The following is a 20,529-nucleotide window of genomic DNA, read 5'->3' on the forward strand; positions in this document are numbered from 1 at the left end:
TATTCTTGGTTAACACTAACATCATCCTAGAGGTAAAACATTAACCCATATTTAAAATCAAGCAATCTACAATTCAGTCCTGTTATACGTATCAAGTAAGCACACACACAAAAATGTAAGCAACTGGGAATAACTGGTAAGAAACTCAACTTATTCAAGTACAAACTGCTTCCATTCTCAAGAACAGCACAGAAAACCAGCAGAGATTTTTCTCCAGGTGAATTACAACTTAATAGGATGCAAAGGATAAAACCCACAGACCCTTCCTGCTGGTATTAGTCACTTCATAATAAAAATTTTAAAGCTAGCAGCAAAGCTTCCTCCAGGATACTAATTTTTGTTCCTGTAACATTCCAAGCCAAGATGGGGTGCCCTCCTGGACAAAAGTATCTTGGGAATGGTAACCGGAGCTTCCTACATAACTTCTGACCACAGACTTAATTTGCTCAGTATCAATCATCTATTTAATAGGGGTTCCAAAACCTGCAATTAGTACAAATACACAGTAGGTACTATTCCACAAACTGAGAATGGAATGGAACTGTGCACAGTGCTTAAGGAAAACCTCATTAAAAATTTTTTTAAACAGAGGGCTAAAAAAGACAGCATAAAAAAAAAAAAACTGGTGAGAACAAACGGCCCTCCTCCTTCCGCAGCCTGTCTCCTTCCACAAACCCCCGCCTCAGTCAACTGTTGCTGAAAAACAGAACAAGACCCAATCCGGGTTCCCTGATTTTTGTGGAGGGCAGAGGTGGTTTCTCCAGGCAGAAGCTGGAGTACAAACTCTTCTTGGCCGGATTGTTCAGGGCTGAGCTGCTGAGGAGGATCAAGCATGGGGCCATCAACCCAGGTCCCTCCCTCTCTCTTCGGTTTCTCCCCTCCCCTCGAGTTCAGTAAGGGGGGTGTGAGTAAAAAAAGCGCACAGCTTTCCGTCTCTCCGCTCCTTAAAAATGTCCTCGAAGAGCCACCGCGTACAATCCAGCCCCAGCAGCAAAGAAATTTGCAGTGAAGGGCTCGCCGATCTAGAGTGGATAAGTGAAATCGGCGCCCAAGGGCAATTTTAATTGTCTAACCCAGCCCGACTTCCTAATGTCTGTAGCTCCGGGAGGGGAGGAGAGGGAGGCAGCTCTGAGAGGCAACAAGGAGCGAGCGGCGGCAGAGAAAGGGGACCACAGAGGCGAGATCCCAGCCCCGGCCTCCGAGGAGCTTCCGCAGAAAGGACTCAGGGGCTAACCCCACCGTTCCCCGGGAGACGTTTGCAAATCATATATGCAGCCAAAATGGCGCTGAGAATAAAAATATAATTTAAAGGCAGGTCGCCATATTGTAAACAGAGGCAGAGAAGAAGCGGACTCGAGAGACACCCTCCATGATTTCTTCTACAGCTGCAAGCGCCCGGGCGCCGGGTCCCCAGGGTCAGGACCAGGGCAGCTCGGGCAGCCGAGGGTTCCGAGCACCCACCCCGGGGAGAGCCCAGCCCGGCCGGAGCCCGAGGGCGGCGGGCGCGCGGGCAACCAGCGGCACCAGGCCCAGAGCTCCTCCCCTTCCTCCCCAGCCAGGGCCGGCCGTGCCCTGCCGGCTGAGTCCCGGCTCCCTAGCGACTTCCAGCCCCAGATGGGGCTCTCCTCATTCCTCCCAAACCCCACATCGGGGGTCCGGACCCATCACTGCTTCTTCCCCCCAAAACGGCCAGATCCCGGCAGACACCTGGGGGCGGGGAGGCGCTAGCCCCAGCGGCTACAGAAAGTCATCTAGCGGCTGCAAGCGCCCGTTATTTTGGCAGGCAGGGGAAGGCCGGGTGAAGGAATGTGCCGACAAGGGTCTACCAATGGGGCTCCAAAGGGGTCTGCAGACCTTACCAGCACTGGAGGTGGAAGGCGGCAGGGCAATGGTCACAGCACAGGAGATCACCACCTTCTTTGCAGCTATCGCAGCTGTCGTGGTTGGTGGCCCTGCCGCTTCTCCGGGGTTCCTTCTCAGGCTTCCGACTCCGCTTTTCTGCCTCGTCCGTCTTGGGGGGAGCCAGCAGAGCCTGGATTTGCTGCACACACATACAAACGGCGTGTGTGCACACTCGGAGCTCCCGTGCTATCCGTCGCCCCCCAGGCGCGGCTTCTCCGTCAACTACCCCTCTCCCCCCTTTTGTCCTTCTTCCTCCCATCCAGGCTGCTCCCAGAACCTCTCAGCCCCCGGAACCAGGGGAGCCCACCCTAACCGTGTTCCTGCAGCACAACAACGAGAACAGCTTCTTCCAAATGGGGAGAATCAGGGTAGGGGGATGGGGAGAGGGTGCGCGGTTCCCTGCTCGCCACTTCCTTGTATGGACAGTGGGGGACTCCAAAGCCAGGCTCGGGAGAGGCCTGAAGCCCGGTACCCGGACGTGCTGGGGGAAGCACAAAGGGACCGACAAGAAGGGGGTGGGGAGGCCCAGCGGTGCAACGAGATGGAGTGGGTTGGTGCCTTGGGATAGCAAATCGAGGGCGGCGGGTGGGTGAAACTGCTGCAAACGTCCTCGGAGGCTGAGCTCGGCCCCCTCAAATTGCAAAGATGGGAGAGTCTGGGTGAGAAAGAACCCCCCTCCTCCCCCGGCCCACTTGCGTTGCGAGCTCAGGACTGGCTTTGTGGGGCGGAGGGCGGAGGTTCCCTCCCGGCGCTGGGGGAAGGGGATGAGGAGGGCTGCTCTTACCTCCATCAGCCCCCCTGACGTGTCCAAGTCGTACACGATCGTCTTGGTCTCCATTTTCTCCCACATTCATCCACCTCCCGGGCTGGGCGCCTTCTGCTCGGGCCCCCCCAACCCCGGGGGGAGGGGGGAAGCGGGAGGAGGGGGCGCTCCTGACCCCGGCCCCCCTTCTTTTTTCTCAACACAGGTCCCGACTTCCTCGCCCTGGCTCCCCCCCACCCCCCGGCCCCCAGTCCCCGGGACGGCAGCGTCCTCCCTACGGGCCGTGAGGGGGGAGCGGCCCCTCAGCCCCGGCCCAGCGGCTGACTGCACGGTGGGTCCCGGCTCCGGCGGTCAGGCCTCTGCGGGGCCTAGTCCCACAAGCTAGAGCCGGCGCTGGCGACCGCTGGTCCGGCAGGGAAGGCTGGCGGGCGCTGCCATCCCGGGGTTGGGGGGATCGGAGAGGGGGGGTGAGAGGTTAGGTGAGGTTGTGGTACGTGAGGTGACTGCGGGGAGGGTGATGGGGGGTGGTCCCCGGGCTCCGCCTCTCGCCGCCGCCGCCTCCTGCGTCCCGGCTGCCGCGCACTTGGCGCAAACTTACCGCGAGCGCCCGCAAAGCCACCCGCGCAGGCGCCCGGGGATCGCCGCTCGCCGCGCGCAACCGCAGTGACAGCCGGCGGCCGGGCTCCCGCGCAGCCGCAGTAAGGGGGTACCCCCCAGCGCGCAGCCGCGCTGGCATTCTTCTGAAGCGCCGAAGCCCTGGCCTTTCTGGCCTGCGCCGGCGCACTGAGATAAAAGGGCGGGACCTGAGGTCTCACGCAGGCGCCTGGGAGAGCTCGTAAGGGTCACAGCGCAGCCGCAGAAACAAGAGGACGCTTCGTCCATTGGTGTTTGTGTATGGACCAAGAATACTCTGTTCCCGCGCAGGCGTGTTGAGGATGTTTCGCTCCCGCCCTACAACACGCCCGGCTCTCGCGCAGGCGTATTGTCACCTGCAGGCCCTAACAAGAATGCTTCTCCTTTCGCCATTTTGGTAACGGGATATAGACTACCATGTCTTTGCAATCCTCAGGCATGAACAGGAAGGATTAAGGTGTGGTGTTGGCTGGAGCTGGTAGGCTGTCGGTGACAGCAGTACTCCTAAGGATGTTGTGCTGGACTGTTTGGTTCCAGCGTGAGGTGAGGCTGGACCAGGCGCCATATTCTTAAAAGAGAAAAGCAAAGCCATTGCGACGGAAAACGATGCTTTTGGTGTCAGGTTGGATGGCTGGCTTCCCAATTCCCTTCCTTTCCCAACAGTTAATTTCAGTCTCAGCATCTCTGCCTTGCGTAGTTATGACACCATGGAGAGTTTCGCTTGCTTGTTAGTACCCCCTGTTTTGATCACTGACCCTAAGAATTGCTCTTCAAGAGGACGCCAAAAGCAAAGAGTTTATGATGTTGACAACGCCCAGCTACCTGCTTACATTGAACTTCAACTCCCAGTTTGCAATGCGAAAGGAATCCAAAGGACTAACGTGAGCGCATTGCACCCTGGGAGGAAGAATCGCGACGGGTCCGGTGGATTGTGGGAGTCGTAGTTCTGTGTGCGTGTGATGCACACCGTTCGGTAGGATGGACTCGGGAAAGAGTGATTTACCTGCTAGGAAGGGATACTTTTGAGAGCTGCAGTGCTGTATGCTGGGGTATTTGTAGTCTGAAGTCCTCACCTTGAGTTCTATGAGGGACAATGCTACCTCCGCGGTGCCCGCCCCTTCCCTTGGTATCTCCTTCAGAGATGGCCAGTCATCTCTGCGGACTGTAGATGAAGCGGTGAAAAAGGAAGTAGCATCATTATACTTGACAGAAGGCGTTTAGATGGCATTTTTACCAGGTAGCTGTGTCCTGCTCACTTTTGAGGTATGCTTAGCATTCTCAGAAGCGTAAAACTGGAAAGGGCTTAAAGACCATCTGTATTAATCCCCTCGTTTCCAGATGCACAGAGGGGAGTAGTGATTTGCTTAGTTCATTTTATGGCAGACATATGAATGAAACATTTCTTTTTTTAAAAAAAAAAAATCTTTATTGATTTCAGAGAGAGGAAAGGAGAGGGAGAGAGAGAGATAGAAACATCAATGATGAGAGAGTCATTGATCGGCTGCAGCCCGCAACCCGGGCGTGCCCTGATCGGGTATCCAACCGCGATCTCCTGGATCCCAGGTTGAGGCTCAACCGCTGCGTCACGCCGGGCCGGGCTGAAACATTTCTTGATTCCCAGGCCAGGATACTGTCTAAACTGCCTGTGAGGAGTTGCTACTGCTCCTTTTGGGATAGTAAGGAGGATGAGTTAGATAGGTTGGTATGTCAGTTTGTGGTCTTTGGTTTCTGATGGTCCTCTTGGTGCATAGGCAAAGAATGATAAGGTCATGAGCCTTATCCTTTCTCTCTACCAACCTCAGCAAACAAGAAATCATAGTAGCTATGGGCCAGAGATGGGTCCCTCAGAGAGAGGAGGGCTGAGCTAGATGTATGGAAGTGGCCAGACTTTATCTTTTCTGGGGCTGTGTTTCATGCCTTCAGAAGTTGGAGCCTCATGAGCTCTCTTACTGGCTTCCTTCCTGCTGCTTGGGGCTCAGTTGTGTTGCTGTGCCAGCCGGAAGGCATTATGGGGCAGATAAGTAAGCCATTGGCACAAGCCCAACAAGCAAAGCTTTACTTTGGTCAACGCCAGCATTTGCAGTTGAGAATTGGAACAGGCTGTGGGCTAGTGAGGGAAATAATACTTCGAAGGGATTGGAGGAGGGGAGAGAAAGAGAGAGAGAGAGAGAGAAACATTAATGTGAGAGACATTGATTGGTTGCCTCTTGCACACACCTCTACGGGGCGGGGGATGGAACCTGCAACCCAGATACGTGCCCTTGACTGGGAATCGAACCTGAGACCTTTCAGTGCTCGCGCCGATGCTCTTACCACTGAGCCACACCAGCCAGGGCCACACCTTTTTTGAACTTGGAGGGTGAGGTCAGCCTAGCGTGGCCCGGAGTTGGTGCCACCTTGGAGAGCTCCAGCCCTGACTATTGGAGGAGGTTTGAGGGGAGAGAGCAGGTGGGATACAGATACCTTCAGAAGTGACCTCTTGTGGCTAATCTAGGTACTGCACTCTGCACTGGAGCCTCTCCATCCTTCAAGGTAGCCTGTGCTAGAGCCAGGAGGTGGACAGCTGTATGTGGTTAAGACCTCCCTGTTGGAGACTGTAGAAGCAGAAGGTGCTGGTTACTGTTATTTCCTTCAGGGATTTTGTCTTTTGGTTTCTGAGTTCCCTTAATTCCCCATTGCTTGTTTTTTGCTCTTATTCTGGAGGGCAGCCATGCAAAGCACACTTTAAGCATGGATGTGGATGTGGATGTGGATCAAGGCTGGGCAAACACTTTCATTTCAAGAGGTGCTTGGGGCCATAGATAATGGGCACAGGGGCTGAGAGGGACCAAACTTGAGCAGATCTCATCTAGCCACCTCTTTCTGGAGTCTGGGGCTTTTGCTAAAGTAGGAGCCAAGCCCCTAAGCTGCATTGTCCCTGCTCAGTCTGGATGTTCTCTGAGGCCAAGACAGACTACAGCCTCATGTTTAGGGGTTGTATCTGATTCCTGTTCCAGTTTCCTGAGTCTTGCTAGCTAGGAAAGAAGAGGAAGAAGAGACGTGACAGGCCTCCTGGGCCTTGTCAGCAGTACAGTGGCATTGAGAAGGGGCTTGGGAGTTTGCCACCCTGTAGTTCTGGACCTGGCAAAGAGGGGGGAATGAGGCATTGAGGTGGATGAGCAGTTGGGTTCCTGGACTCTCACACTCTTGTGGCACCAGCCATTTGGACCTCACATTTCACTGTAACTGGTTTTTGATAAAACCTTGGGATTATTAGTTGATGTGTCCAGCATGGTCCTGAAGTCCACATCATATTTATCTCCCACCTCCTTTGCCTTCAAGAAAGCACCATCCACCTGGCCATTGCTTGTTTTTTTCCAAAACACCATTTTAATAAGGAAACAACAGAAATAGAAGATTGTTCTCTGGCTGGAGGCCAAACCCCATATGATACATTACATGTACAAAGTGGCCTATTAGCCAGCACTTGGGCCTCTCCCTGGGGCTCTCTGACCTCCTGTTCCATGCCAAATTCCTCCTCAGACCTCTGCTCCTCTCCGGAATACGCCTGCCAACTCCCCTTATCCCAAAACAGTGGCCAGGAGGGGAGTCTGGCAAGTGGTTGGGGTTAGAGGAGGGACTAGTGGGAAAGAGGATGTTTTAACAGCCAGACAGGCAATCAGAGGGAGGTCTTTCTTTCCTCGGGGTGTAGTGGAGCAGTGGGGTTTCCTGCTTTGGTGTGGAGCATGAATGCTTAGGGAAGTCCAACCTTAGCTTGGGTAGGGTCCCTAAACCCCTTAGGATCCCTTAGAATCATTGCCTCCACTGAGAAGGGACAGGAGCAGAACTGTCTATTCCTTGGGCCTTAGGGAAGGACAAGAGACTTCCTTGAGGGGCTGATGTTGGCATGCCAGGACTACCCAGAGGTCACTGTTGAGAGCAGTTTTGGCCACTGGTGATGGCCTTGTGAGAAGCACCCTGGCGCAGTTTCTGCCATCATCAAGTTAACCCTGCTGCATGGTGCTATATGCCAGGGCTAGGTGGTGGTCACATGGAGAAAGGCGCTCCCACTATGCCTGTGAATTCCAGGCTGGAGGTGCAGGGCATGAAGGAGGGTCAGGAGAGTGCTGGTTCTTGATGCATATGCTCCAGTTGTGTTCTGCTCAGAGGCAGATGTCCTCTGACTTGGACCCAAGGAAGGGTCCTAAGTGGTCAGTGGTACCAAGAAAATAGGCCCTGGTGGCCATCGCAGGTGGGAAAGGGCACAACTTCTTGAGGGATTAGTGGTGTCTCTTCCCAGATGGTATGTACAGGAGGTGGAGGGACAGCAGGAAGTTGGGAGCTCTGCTGCTGGTCTGTGATGCAGGGCTGAGCTGGCTTCCCTCATCTAGATGGATACTTCATATTCTCTCATTTCCTGCAAAGGAAAGAGACTGCTGGGAGTTGGAAACTTGTATGAAGTTTGCCAGCCGTAACCCACCTTCCCAAGGAAAAGGGAAAGTGCAAGAGGGCTTGATAGGGCCTGCCCAAGGGAGCACAGAATTGGGTCCTAGATAGGGTGTCAAGGCTGGCATGGGTACTTACTCCATTCTCGTAGGTTGGATTGTCAAATGCTGACTCCACGGTGATTCGGTCATAGGGGCGAGGCCGTGTTCGGGGAAGCTGCAGGGGGCTTTTCCCCTGGAGCCTGTGGGACAGAGAAGCCTGTGAGTCCAGAGTGCTGGGAAGGAGTGAGTCAGGTGTGCAGGGTAGGAACGGAAGCCAGACTCACCTGGAGAAGTAGAGGTACACACCTCCCACCAAGAGTGCCATCGCCACCAGTGGCAGGAAGATGGCAGCTGCAATGTGGGCAGCATCCAGGGTGCTGGAGGCAGCAGGTGCCTTGGCGACTGAAAACACAGAGGGTGGGATTGGGGCAGAGTCCCTGTCACGTAGAGCCCACAGCCCCTTATCTCTGCCTAGGGGCATCCCGCCACCAGCTCCTTCCAGCTGGCTGGGGTTAGGGAAGGAGCTTTTCCCAAACCTCTCTCTTTTTCTACCCTCCCTCCTTGGGGAACCTAATGGCCTGGGAGCTGTGAGAACCAGTGGAAGAGACTACTTCCCTGGCCCTCAAGCATGGGGGCTCACCATCCAAGCTGCGGCCGCTGTAGAACCCATCCAGAGAGGCTGGAACAAGAGGGGAGGGCCAAGGGCAGTGGGTGAGCCCAACAGGCCAAATCGCTAAGGCAGGGAGTGGGTTGATCATGGGGAGGATTTGTCCAAGGAGAGCCCACCCAGTGTTTGTCTTGGTGTCACCAGGTCAGGAAAATCTGGCAGAGACTGGGGAGACCAAGGGTAACATGAAGGGGGCATGGACAGGGGGTTTTGGTTTTCAACATTTGACATTTGCCAGAGCAGCCCTATGGGCCAGGCAGAGGTTTCGGGGTGACAGAGCACTCACCAGCCCTACAGATGGGCGGGGGGTCACTCCAATGTGAGGGATGCCCAGGTACACACTTGATGCTGGCCTGGCCCTTCAACACATAGCCAGGGGCACATGAGCAGTGGACAGTAGCCCCCGCTGGGTGTAGCCGCTTTTCAGGACTGCAGGCACCATTCTCGGGGGCACTGAGGCCATGGCATGGCCTGAGTTGTTCCACTGCAAAGCAGGCAGAGTCCAGTGAGGGTGCCCGGCCCTAGCCTCCAGGCAGCATCTCTCCCCTCCTACCCACTTGACACTTACAGAGACATTTGGGGGCCCGATCGCTCCACTTGGGGCTGCTGGCTTGGCGGTCATGGCAGGTGAGGATGGCACTACCCGTCAGCACAAAACCTTGGTCACAGATATACTGCACGGTGGCCCCCACAGGAAACTTGGGGCTAGATATGAGGCGTCGGCTGTGTTCCACATCCCCAGGGTCATGGCAAGAAGTCACTATGGGTGGGAGGTGATGGGGAGGAAGTAGCTCAAGTAGAACTCAACAAAAGCCAGTCCACCCTGGCTTTGTTCCAGGCAGCCAACATCTTTATGCCAGGTAGCTCTACCCTCTACTTATCTGTCACTATGATTTTGCTGGTGTATCCCCTCATCTGTCCCCTTCCAATCCATGGGAGTCAACAAACTGATTGGCCATCTACCAGGAATGAAATACTTGGAGAACTTGGTAGATAACCCTATGGAAAGGTATTGTTTCATTTCACAGATGAGAAGACTGAGATTATGAGGTGAAGGAACTTCAAGGATACCAGCTAATAATAGTTGGGAGTCAGGTTTATAGTCCAAGAGAGAGGCTTGTAGGTTTCATTGGGGAGGGGCATATGGGGAACAGGTGCACTCACCCCTCTGGCAGGAGGGCAGGTCCTCGCTCCAGGTTAGGTCCCACTGGCACATAAGGACACTGGATCCCACCACCTGGTAGCCAGGGTAGCACTGGTAAGTGACGACAGTGCCATGCACCAGCTCAGGCTGTGACGGGCTCTTCCAGCCGTTGGGGATCTCAGGCAGCTCTGGACATGTGTCATTGCGGGGTACCTCTAGGGGCACAGGGGCAAAAATATGCAGACCCTCAGCCAGCACCAAAGCGACTGTGCTAGCCTCCCTTCCCCTGAGGACACTCGGCTCCTACCAATTTGGCCTGGGCCTGGCCTGGGCAAGAGAGCGATTCATTCTCCCCACGCAAGGGCCCCTCCTTACTTGTCTCTGACATGACTCTGTCTCCTAAATTCCTGGTTTATCATCTAGGCTTTGACCTTACTTTCAAATACATGTTGGCCATTTTCTCAGTCCTGATAGGGGCCGGGTAAAGTGGGGGAAATGTCACTTCTGTTAAAGATTATCAGAAAGGTAGAATCGAATACCTTTCCTTATCTCTCTATTTTTGTTATGAAGTTCTTCCTGCTGCCTACCAAACCCCTCTCCTGCAACAGAAGGCTCCCTTTCTCCTGCTGGGCCCTGGGGTAAGACAGCGAACAAGACTAGCCTCAGGTGATACCTGGAGAGTTTTCCGTTTTCCCTTGTCAGATAAGAGCCCTCAGGCACCTCATTGCCCTGGCCTCTCTGACTTGCCATGTTTTGGGGTCTGCATTCTGGCATCTCTTCTCCCTCATGCACGGGGTGGGGCAGGGACAAACTCACCAAAGAAGTGGATGACAAAGCCCTGCTGGTAGCCCACTGCTGAGGTCCCAGGGTCTGACTGGAACTGGATGGTGACATCAGCCATGGAAGTAAAGAGCTTGAAGTGGCCTCGGGGCCCGGAGTACTGGCCCAGGACCCGGGCTGTCAGGTCGTCCCCGTCATAGAAGGTAAGTACGTCACCAGGGCCTATGCGCAGCCTGTGGAGGAGGACTGTCATACGAGGGCGGGCCCAGGGACCCCAGGATGTGCTGGGCAAGAGATGTCTCCGTTGCTTAGGAGATGGCTTGGCCTCGCCTGGTGGGCACTTACACTCTGACGTCCAGCATGATGCGCTTGTCCTCCTCCACATGCACACCCCAGATGCAGTCCTGCCCGCGGCCATAGGGCTCCGGCCAGTTTGGGGACAGCACCACGCCGGCCGAGTCTGTGATCTCCCCACTGCACACAGCTGGAAGGCAGGGGAGGCCCGGGAGGCACGTCCCCTCCGCGTTCCCCCCAGTGCCATGTCCTGGGGCTGCCGTCTGCCCACAGGAGTGCCTACCCATTGCTGGGAGTCCCCACCTCTTCCTCAGGGGGAAGCTTAAATGATACTTGCCACTGAGTCCCTGTGGCCCCAGGCTCTGTGGCTGGCTCCCTGGTGCCCACCCTGCTCCCTGCCCTTGGCAGGCCCATCTGCTGGTGCCTACTGACCTCGGCAGGCTGGCTCTGTCTCATTCCACTGAGGGTCATGGGGGTCAACACACTCAATGATGATGGAGCCTTGCTCAAGGGTATAGCCAGGGTCGCAGCTGAACTCCACGGTGGTACCCACAGGGTAGGAGGGTGCGCTGCTGCTGAAGTTGCCGTATTTGACAAAGGGCTCATAGCAATGGCCCTGCTGGAAAGCTGTAAACCACAGGGCCCAGCCCAGCTCAGCCTTGACTGGGGCAAACACGGGGGCAAATGTCCTCCTACTTCCCTGCCCAGGGCTTTTCTCATTCTGACTACAAATGTATGTCCTGGGCTTGGAGCAGGGGCAGGAACAGCCCACAGCACCCATCCCCATTATGCTCAGGAGGCTGTCTTGATCACCTTTTATTTTCAGCACCTAGTTTTGTGCTTAGTACACAGAGGACACTCAATAAATATTCTGAATGAATTGATGCATGCATGCATGAGTGGTTCTAGAATGTCTTTTGGAGCAATTCTCCTTCCCTAAGAATTGGAGCCTTTTTTGCTCTTTAAATTCTAGAGAATTCATTCACTTGGACCAGAGGGCCTGGGTCAGGCAGGGGTCTCCTGCAGATGGGGTAGGAATCCTGGACTTGAGGGGAGGGGTGGGGAGAGAGGGCCTCAGTTCCAGGTGAGCAAGGGATGAGTTGGAAGGAGTGATGATGGAGTGGAGGGGGAGAGTGTGAGAGAAGAGACCCTAGGCCCAAGTCCCTGCTCTAGCCCCTCACCCCTGGTTAGGCCCCATCAGGCTCACCCTCGTAACGCAGGGCCATGCCTGCAGCTGCCCCGCTGCTGTCAGTGCTGAGCTCCACAAAGAAGTGTCGGCCAGAGCTGAGCAGACCCTCAATGGGCAAGTACTCCACCTCATAGGAATCGTACACGGGCGGGGCCTCCACGTTGTCCCCATTTCGGATGATGAGCCTGGGTCAGTAGAGTGGCAGCTGGGTGGTGACCCAGGTGGGGTGTAGCCCAAGCCTCTGTACTGTCCCCCCAGCAGGGTATTACCAAGCCAGGCACTCCCATCCCTCCAGGACATCCCCTCACCTGTCATCATCCTCTGCCAGGGAAACCTTCTCAAAGTGTAAATGCAGTCGCTGGCTCTCAGGAGCCTCAAGCAGCCAGTGGCAGGTGAGGTTGTTGCTATAGTTGCCCGGGAAGCCAGGAGAGACAATGCGGCCAGTGGTGGCATTGCGGATCACTCCACCGCAGGCAGCTGGGAGACAGGGGCAGAACTGTGGGCTGGGCCCCTGACTGGATCCTAGCAGCCTAACAAGCTTTCCTGCCTTTCCCAGCTCTGTACCCTATGCATGGGGCAGCAGGGATCTATGCCTTCGTGGTGCTGAAGGTCAATCCTTTGACCCTGTGACACTGCAGCTCCAGGCAGCCTGGACTCCAGAATCTACCTCCTAACCTTTCACACCTCTGGGACTATTCATGTGCAACTCCCTTGACTGGTAGATCTGCCATGACCTAGCTGTGTGGCCCTGGATCAGTAGCTTTCCCTCTCTGCTGACTCCCCTGGGAGGCTGTCCCAGACTTCCCCCAGGTTTACTTTATTAAAGCCTTTTATCCAGGGCTCCAACCTTCTTGGGTGTATCTGCTACTTCTACCTCATGCCACTTCCTAAAACCAGTTATTGTTTGGGTATGTCCCTTAACTAGGATCCCCTGGGGCAAGGACCAGTCTTTCCAGGCCAGGCATAGAGTTGGTTTTCAGAACTTGTTGAATAAAATGATTGAATGAATGTAAAAAAGAGTAGGGCTAGATCAGGGCTGACAAACATGGTGTGCATGCCATTTACCTCCAAGTTGTGCCCTGAGCAGACACGACTAGCCAGGTGATGGCCTCAAACACTTTCTGAAATAGCATCACTGCCACTGTCATTCCTGGGCTGACCCTTTAGGGCCTTTCCAGCACTGCCTTCTCTGGCCTGGACTTGTCCACTTTTCTAAGGAGAGACTGAGCAGCTCACTTGTCCCCATCACTGGGGACTGCTGAGTTAGATGGCCAGACTCCTGGCAGTTAAGTGGGGCCAGTGAAATGGTCTTAAGCAAGAGGAGTATGGCTGGTTCCAGGCAGCATTTTCCTCTCCTGGACATACAGCTTTAGATCCTGCCAGCTCTCGGACCCGGCTACCGAGACACTGCCTTTGTCTCCAAATGTTTAGGACAGCAGAATATTTTAACCTAATAAACTTCCTGGGGAGGGGGTTGTGGGGAATTTCTTCTTTGCTTCCATACAGAGAGGGCAGACCTTCTCTTCTGCTTATTGTCAGAATGGAATGCCCTTCAGATCTGATCATGCCCTGTCTTACACTTAAATTCCTCAGTGGTTCCCTGTGACCCCCCCACCGCATAGAGTCTAAGCTCAGGTGGCATTCCAGCCCTTTATGGACCTGACTCTCGACTTGGCCTCAGCCTCTCCCCATAAACCCTCTCCTTTAGGCACACTTCACCATGCTTCGTGCTTCCACACCTCTGCATGTGCTGTTCCAGGAATCCACTCCACTTCCCTGGGCTAACATTCTTGTAATCCTTCCATGTCATCTCCTTGGGAGGCTTTCTTGGACTCCTCCCTCATTTTGGAGCAGTTCGCCTTCCCGTGGATCCCCATGCACCCCGAGTTCGTCCCATCACAGCACTGTCTGCCCTGAACGTGCTGAGCTGCTTGCTGGGCTCACTAGACGGAGCTCCCTGGGGCCCAGCCCACGTCTGGCTCATTCACCTCTGCTTGTGCCTGGCACCCAGGAAGAGTGTACAGAATGAAACAAGGTTCAAAAGCCCAAGCTAAAAAAAGGAAAAGAAAGGAAAAAAAGCCCAAGCTGCCTTTCATATTGCAAACCGAACACTCCATCTTTCTTCTGCCGGCAAGCCACTGGCAGCGATCCAGACTCCTGTCACCTGTGGCCAGAACTTGGGAGTCTCCTTCCACTCTCCTCCTTTCTCTCATCAGCGTCTTTGGAACCTCTTCTCTCCTCTATTCCCAAAGTCTCTAAGTTCAACCCCACTTGCCTTGCTGGCCTCCCAGCTGCCGGACACCGCCTGACTGGCTTTCCTGAGGAATAGTTCTGAGTTCCTCTATCTCCTCTCCAAAAACTTAAAATAGTTACCCACCCTGGTATTCAAGACCTTCCCACTGTCCCCTTCTCAAGTCTCAGGCCTCAGCCAAATCTGGCTGTCTTGTCTGTCCCTTAAATACTCCCTTACCTTGCCTCTGTGTCACTGCTCACACTGTTCCACTGAAATGTCAAGCCTTCAGTGCCACTTCCTCCAGGAAGCCTTGTAAATGCCCAACTAAGGATGATTGCTTTCTCTTCTCCCAGGTCACTTAGGTCTCTTCATTGGTACTTTTTACTCCCTGCTGTGAAAGTTGACGACAGTGCTTTCTTCTTCCCCCACCTCCTGAAGGGTGGGTTCTTTGAGGCCATACTCCCTGTTTAATTCAGCTCTGTATACCTATGGTGCCTCTGTTTAGTAGGTGCTCACTAAGTGTGGGTTGAATGAATGCCACTGAGGTGTGTAGCCATTTTCTGGCTTCCTTATGGAGGGCCTGTGAAGGTGCTATGTAGCAACAGAGAGCAGAGATTAGCCCCCCACCTTACTCCCCTGTTCAGCACTGAGTCCCTTGGGGCCACTTACCGATGCAGGTAGGCTCCTGGGAATCCCAGAAGGGCTGGGTGGCGTTGAGACAGGTAAGAAGCCTGACACCCCTCAGCTGGTAGCCAGTGGCACAACGGAAGCGGGCGCTGCCTCCTGGGTGGAGGCTAGTGACAGTCACAGCTCCATAAGCTGGACGTCGGGGAAAGTGGCAGCTCAGGAGATAGGCTGCAAAGAGAGAAGGTTGACGTGTGTATGTATGTGTGTATGTGTGTTGAGCGGGTTGTTGAGTCATAGCCAGGGCAAAAGGGGTCTGCCCCAGCCTGCCTAGCGGTGTCACTTGGGGCCAGGGGAAGCATCAGGAGTTCCAGAAAAGAAACTGATCCCTTCCCCAAAAGGTGCCTGTGATATTTCCAGCAGCCTGGGCTCCGTAGCTTGGGCTGTGGCCCAAGGTTTCTAACACTTTAGGCAGGTTACTTAGCCTGTAGGTGTCCCAGTTTCCTCATTTGTTAAGTGAGGTTTAAAATGCCAGCCCACCTACAGGGTTATTATGAGAATAAATGGGATAGTGTTTTATTCATCTTGGTATCCCTGGAATCCAGATGATAGTACATCTTCAAAAAATGTTATTGAAAGACTTGTAGGTGTGAAAGCACTTGAAATAGTAAAAGCCTATACTGATGTAAAGCATTTATATTGTTTTTCCTGTAGGAGACAAATATGAATTGCAGCAGGAAAGATTGAAGCCAGACAGTAAAAGCTTTCCCAGTGTTCATTGAGAAATGCTAAAAAGCTTGATGGCAAGGGCAGTGGACTTTTTAAAAGACAGGATGGGCAAGGGTGAGGAGGCAAGGCATGCCTTCAGGGAAGTGGGGGAGGGACAAGTTGCTCCGGGAAACTCGGTGGCTTTTGGAATTGTCATACCAAGTGTAACCGAATGGTGGCAGCAAATCCTACAAAACAACCTGGCCGTCCCAACTTGGGGCCAAGCTGGGGTGGTAGCTAAAATGGGGTCAGGGCTTGGGTCTGAGAGGTGGGGAGGAAGACACGGAGGAGTCAAGGAAAGAGGCTGAGAGAAGGCTTGGGCTAGAGTCTGAAGACCGTTGGGCATGGTGGGAGGGATGGGGACTGTTTAGACCACTCCTGGTTCTTGGGGTAATGGGGTGACACCAGGCAGGGACTCTGCAGGCCTCTGTGGGCCTTTGTGTGAATAGAAAAAGGAGCTGCCTCTGGGCAGACCAGGGTCCAGAAACAAGTTTTGTGAAATTTTCCCCTGTTCTGGCCTTAGTCGGGTCTGTGAAAGGGGGACGTTGATACCCACTCTTCCCTTTCTCACAGAGTTCTAAGAGAATGGCCAGTGTAATTAGCAGGCAGTACAGGGCAGGGCTTAGGAGGTGGGCTCTGGGGTCAGACTGCCTGGGTTTGAACACAGGTGCCTGCACTTGCTGTGCCACCTTGGGCAAGTTACCTAACTTCTCTGTGCCTGTTTCCTTGTTTACACATCCATTTTAGAGTATTGCATACAGTGTTGTTACGTGAGAAGTTAAATGAGAGGACAGATGTGCAGTGCCTGGCACAAAACAAACACTGAATGCACCAGCCTGCTGTTTGTAATCTTGATTAATAAAAGCACCTCACACCAGAATGCACCTTCCAGCTTCTAAAATGTCTTCATACTCTTCTTACTTGATGTCTACAATGTGGTTGGGAGGAAGGCAGGCAAGGTAGGGGTTATTCATTCATTTTCAGATGAGGAAAGCTAAAGTTTAGAGAGACTGAGGGACTTGCCCTGATCACACAGCCAGTAAGTGGTAGAGTGGGCACTTGAAGCTCCTGGCTCTAGAACCCACTTGCTTTGCATCTCCCTTCTCCCACCTGCTTCCTCAGGTGAAGCAGAGACCTGGGCTCAGGAGTCAGAGAAACCTGAGGGTAAGAGACAAGGCTGACCTGGGTGGCTGTTCAGAGCAGCCACTCACAATGACCTGGGAAGAAACCCTAGGCCAGGGTGGGATGGGGAAAAGGGTGTGGGGCACTTTACCAGGAGGGGAGGGCGTGATACCCAGGGAGTTCTAGCCATGAGCCAGATGTCATGCTCGTCACTTGTACTTATATCTTCTCTGAGAGTTCTTATCACAACTCTGGGAAGGGAGGTCCCCCTGTTTCACAGATTAGGAAATTGGGCTGGGATGAGATGAGAGCAGGATGCTAGGGGCAGATGATAAAGACCCCAGATTCCATAGTGGGTAAAGTGTCACTTTGCAAGAAGAGCTTCCTCCTGTTGCCATGACGACCGTTCCCGGCGTGCCTGCACCACTGCAATCTGTTGAGCTATTTTCTCCCTGGTGTCTGTTTCTGGAGCCAAGTCCGGTGCCAGGAATGCTCAGCAGGGAAGAGGGGGATGTCTGGCAGGGTCCTCTGCCTCCTCACCCTGCTTGAGGCTATGGGAGGGGAGCTGGAATTGGTTCTGCAGATGACCCCTCGTGGGGCCCCAACCTTGAGATTTCCAACATTATCGTGGACAAGTCCGACAGGGGTGTTGGTACTGGGTCCCTTACCCCCTCTTCTGGCACCCTTTTTCTCCAGCCCAGGGAGACACGTGTGTGAGCACATGCTCTTCCTGTTCCCATCTCTGGGATCAGGGCTAATTACAGTCTATAATTAGGGGAATTACACTCATTAGGGAAAGCTGATCATTGACAAAAACTGGGCTGAAGGGGGAGGGCTTCTGGGAGCTGAGAAGGAAGCAGGACTGGGCTAGCTCTCCTAGCCCCTCCTTGGGATCTGCTCTGCGTGTCAGGGCCTCTAACTTGCTGCCTTTCAGCCACCTTTGTCTGGCCCAACAGAGAGGAGGTCCGGGGTTTTGTGCAAAGGAATTTGCAGCAAGAGAGGTTACCATGGCGTGAAATTATGCCTGCTGCTTAGGAGGATTGATGAGCCATTAGGGAGGCTGACTGGGCCGCCTAGATGCTCACCCTTTCCTTAGCTAGCCTCTTGCCTCTGCCAAGCCCCTGGCCAGCCCACCACCAGACTCCCTGCTGCCACACCAGACCGTTCCCCCAGTTTGGGTGGCGAGGTCAGGAAGGGGTGAATGCTCCTCAGGTGGGTTCCAAGCATCCGCATCTTCAGAGGAGTGCCTGCCCTCCTCCCTAGGCTGCAGCCCCCACAGGGCTGTGGAAGTGGTCCATGACAATTCAAGGCAACCCTGTAACTGTTCACACCAATTATTTCCCCATTAGCACTCCCCAATCTGAACTGGTTACCCTGTTGCAGCAGTGCAGGGGATCAAGAAGACTGCCTGGGGAGGGAGGGGCCAGGAGAGATGCTGATGGGGAAGAAGCACAGTCCCAAGCCCCTTCTCCTGTCCCCATCTGGCCAGCCCTTTAATACTAGCTTCTGGTTCCTTCATGGAGCATGTGCTAAGCACTGGACATGCACCATTTTGTTTAATCCTTACCATGACTTCGAGGAGTGTTTTGGTCTCATCTTATAGCAGAGGAAAAGGAGGGGTAAAGAGGTCAAATGAACTGTCTAAGGTCAACAGCCAGTGGGGAGGAGATCCAAACACAGATCTGCCCATCTTCTGAACCTGTGATTTAACCATTACATAATTCCACTGCCCTATTTCCAGAGGTGTTCTGAGCTGACTGGGGCATGGGCCAGGTCTAGGGAGGGTTATGCAGTTCAGGAAGGTGAGGTTGGTAGCTAAGTACCTCCACATGGTCGTTGTGAAGCCCCTTGACCTTGATCCCTTTGCAAGGGAGAGGGTTTATAACATTATTGCCTATTTAAGTATCTGCTTCCCCCGAGATTTTGAACTCCTTGAGGGCAAGGATTTGGCTGGTTCATCTTGATATTGCCAGTGTCCAGTACAGGCTTGGCAAAGAGCAGATGCCTAGGAAAAGTATACTGAATGAATGAGTGAATGAATGAGTGGCAGTAGGCACACCTGGGGGTTACCCAATCCTATGTCAGTCTCCCTTCAAGACCTGTTCTCTGCAGGGTGGTAGATGGAGGAGGGAAGGTTCTGGAGGTGCCAGATGTGCAATACTCACCTCCAGTTGTATACAGCTTCACCAGGCACCTGTGCTGTATGTTACTAGCCTTTCCCTGTCTCCCCCTCCCCGCCCTGCCATGTTGTAATGGCACCAGAGACCCCAGGAGGGCAGCCAGTCTGAGCTGGTTCTTCCTCTGCTGCCTGGGCCTACCTTGGTAGTGGAAATGGAAGGTACCAGGCCCTGTAGGTGGTGGGAGGCTCTGGAACCTCAGGGCTGCTTGGTGGGTGGGGCTGCGGATGACTTGGCCCCTCAGCAGGAAAGACTGGTTGGCCAGGGGCAGCGGGTCAGGTCCCCCCAAGCCCTCCACAGTCACCGTCTCCCCTTCCCGCAGGCTGATGTTCTGGACCTGTCGGTGGAATAGACAGAGCAAAGCAGAGCAGTCAGGCTTTTTCCTGCTGAGTCCTGCTGCCCTTAGGTTCCTGCAGGCCTGGGGCCTGGCCAATCCTCAGTGTCCCTTGGGCATTGGAGCCCCAGGCCCTGAGCCAGGCACTTCAGTGCAGGAGGAGCTCATTTAACCTTTCCAGTAATCTTGTGAGATAGGACCTGAAGTTCAGAGATAGTAAGTAAATTATCCAAGATCACACAGAGATTATTAGCAGAATTAAGATTTATAAGCATGTTTGTCTCAAAGCTTTTCAACTACACCAGCTGCTTCCTGTCCCTTCACTTCTCTGGGCTCGGTTTTCTCATCTGTAAAGTGGGGATGGAGCAGGTATGTTGAACTAGATGGTGTCTGAAGCCTGGCCAGCATTGTGAGGTCTTTTTATTTATTTTTTAAAAATTGATTTTGAGGGGGGTAGAGGGAGAAAGAGAGAGATATTGATTTGTTGCTTCACTTATATATGCATTCACTGGTAGATTCTTGTATGTTCCCAGACTGGGGATCGAACCCACAACCTTGGTGCATCAGGATGGCGCTCTAACCAACTGAGCTACCTGGCCAGGACAGCATTGTAAGGTCTTAACCATCAGATCCATGGCTCAGCTTTCCCTAGACTTCCCCTGTTAGATACCTCACAGGCACTGCACACCCAGTCTGCCTCATACCAAGCCACCCTCTTCCCCCAGCCAGCAGCTCCCCTGGCTCCCCATCTCAGGGGATGACCTCACCATCCACCTGCATGCCCAGGTCAGAAACTGGCATCTTGCCTCCTCCTCCATACCCCATATCCAGTCGTTCGGTCCTGTCAGTTGGAGCCCAAATCTGTTCACTACTCTTCATTCCCACTGCCACTTCCCTGGCACCTCACTATTACTGCTCACCTAGACCACTGCAGCAGCCTCCTGGCCAGCCTCCCTGTCTGCAGGGCTTAACCCACTCCTCCGTCCACACTGATACTCTCTGAACTACAACCAGTTCATAGGCCCATCCTGTTGCTGATCATGGTGCTTCTTTGTTTAAATTCTCTGTTGAGCCCACAAAGCCTGTGGTATCTGGTTCAAACTTGTTGCTGTGGCCCTCAAGGCCCTGCCCCACTTGGCCCCTGCTGATGCTGGCTTTATACCTTGAGCCTCCTGTGCCACCACCATTGTACTCCCTCTTTTATTCTTAGTAAACTCTTTCTGTAATCCTTCCCTCTGGCTGTCACAGGTCCCTCTGCCCCCACCCAAATCCTCAGGTCCTTAATCCCTGGAGCATCCTTCTAGGATCTATGTCTCCATTCAAACAAGCAATGACTAGCAACAGGCTCTACCCAGAGGGGAAGTGGCAGTGTGGCCTGGTACAAAGATTGGGAGCCCAGAAATCTGGGACCTCATCCTAACCATGTAATCTTG

General features: G+C 53.8%; 2 protein-coding genes across 6 annotated transcripts in view; both read right to left on the reverse strand.

The window, feature by feature from the left end:
- PHF12 (PHD finger protein 12) overlaps positions 1-3,276 on the reverse strand; it is a 39,595-nt gene extending 36,319 nt beyond the window's left edge. Inside the window, exons 1-2 of one of the 2 annotated variants that reach the window (XM_081162203.1) lie at positions 2,687-3,276; positions 1,860-2,041 (exon numbers count right to left, since the gene is read on the reverse strand). In XM_081162203.1, coding sequence (XP_081018329.1) covers positions 1,860-2,041; positions 2,687-2,752 — 248 coding nt within the window. In that variant the 5' untranslated portion in view covers positions 2,753-3,276. Of the gene's footprint in view, positions 1-1,859; positions 2,258-2,686 lie in introns of those variants that run through there. The other variant, XM_081162202.1, reaches the window with a different exon arrangement.
- A 3,378-nt stretch (positions 3,277-6,654) lies between these two features.
- SEZ6 (seizure related 6 homolog) overlaps positions 6,655-20,529 on the reverse strand; it is a gene marked incomplete at its 5' end in the record, with an annotated part of 45,527 nt that continues 31,652 nt past the window's right edge. Inside the window, 14 exons of one of the 4 annotated variants that reach the window (XM_081162208.1) lie at positions 6,655-7,694; positions 7,862-7,964; positions 8,049-8,166; positions 8,405-8,443; positions 8,718-8,915; positions 9,000-9,191; positions 9,596-9,790; positions 10,392-10,588; positions 10,701-10,839; positions 11,082-11,276; positions 11,857-12,023; positions 12,147-12,315; positions 14,741-14,926; positions 18,904-19,099. In XM_081162208.1, coding sequence (XP_081018334.1) covers positions 7,665-7,694; positions 7,862-7,964; positions 8,049-8,166; positions 8,405-8,443; positions 8,718-8,915; positions 9,000-9,191; positions 9,596-9,790; positions 10,392-10,588; positions 10,701-10,839; positions 11,082-11,276; positions 11,857-12,023; positions 12,147-12,315; positions 14,741-14,926; positions 18,904-19,099 — 2,124 coding nt within the window. In that variant the 3' untranslated portion in view covers positions 6,655-7,664. Of the gene's footprint in view, positions 7,711-7,861; positions 7,965-8,048; positions 8,167-8,404; positions 8,444-8,717; positions 8,916-8,999; positions 9,192-9,595; positions 9,791-10,391; positions 10,589-10,700; positions 10,840-11,081; positions 11,277-11,856; positions 12,024-12,146; positions 12,316-14,740; positions 14,927-18,903; positions 19,100-20,529 lie in introns of all 4 variants that reach the window. The other 3 variants (XM_081162207.1, XM_081162209.1, XM_081162210.1) reach the window with 3 other exon arrangements.

This window comes from Miniopterus schreibersii (assembly GCF_964146895.1).
Source record: "Miniopterus schreibersii genome assembly, chromosome: 16".
In the NCBI taxonomy this organism is placed as follows: Eukaryota; Metazoa; Chordata; class Mammalia; order Chiroptera; family Miniopteridae; genus Miniopterus; species Miniopterus schreibersii.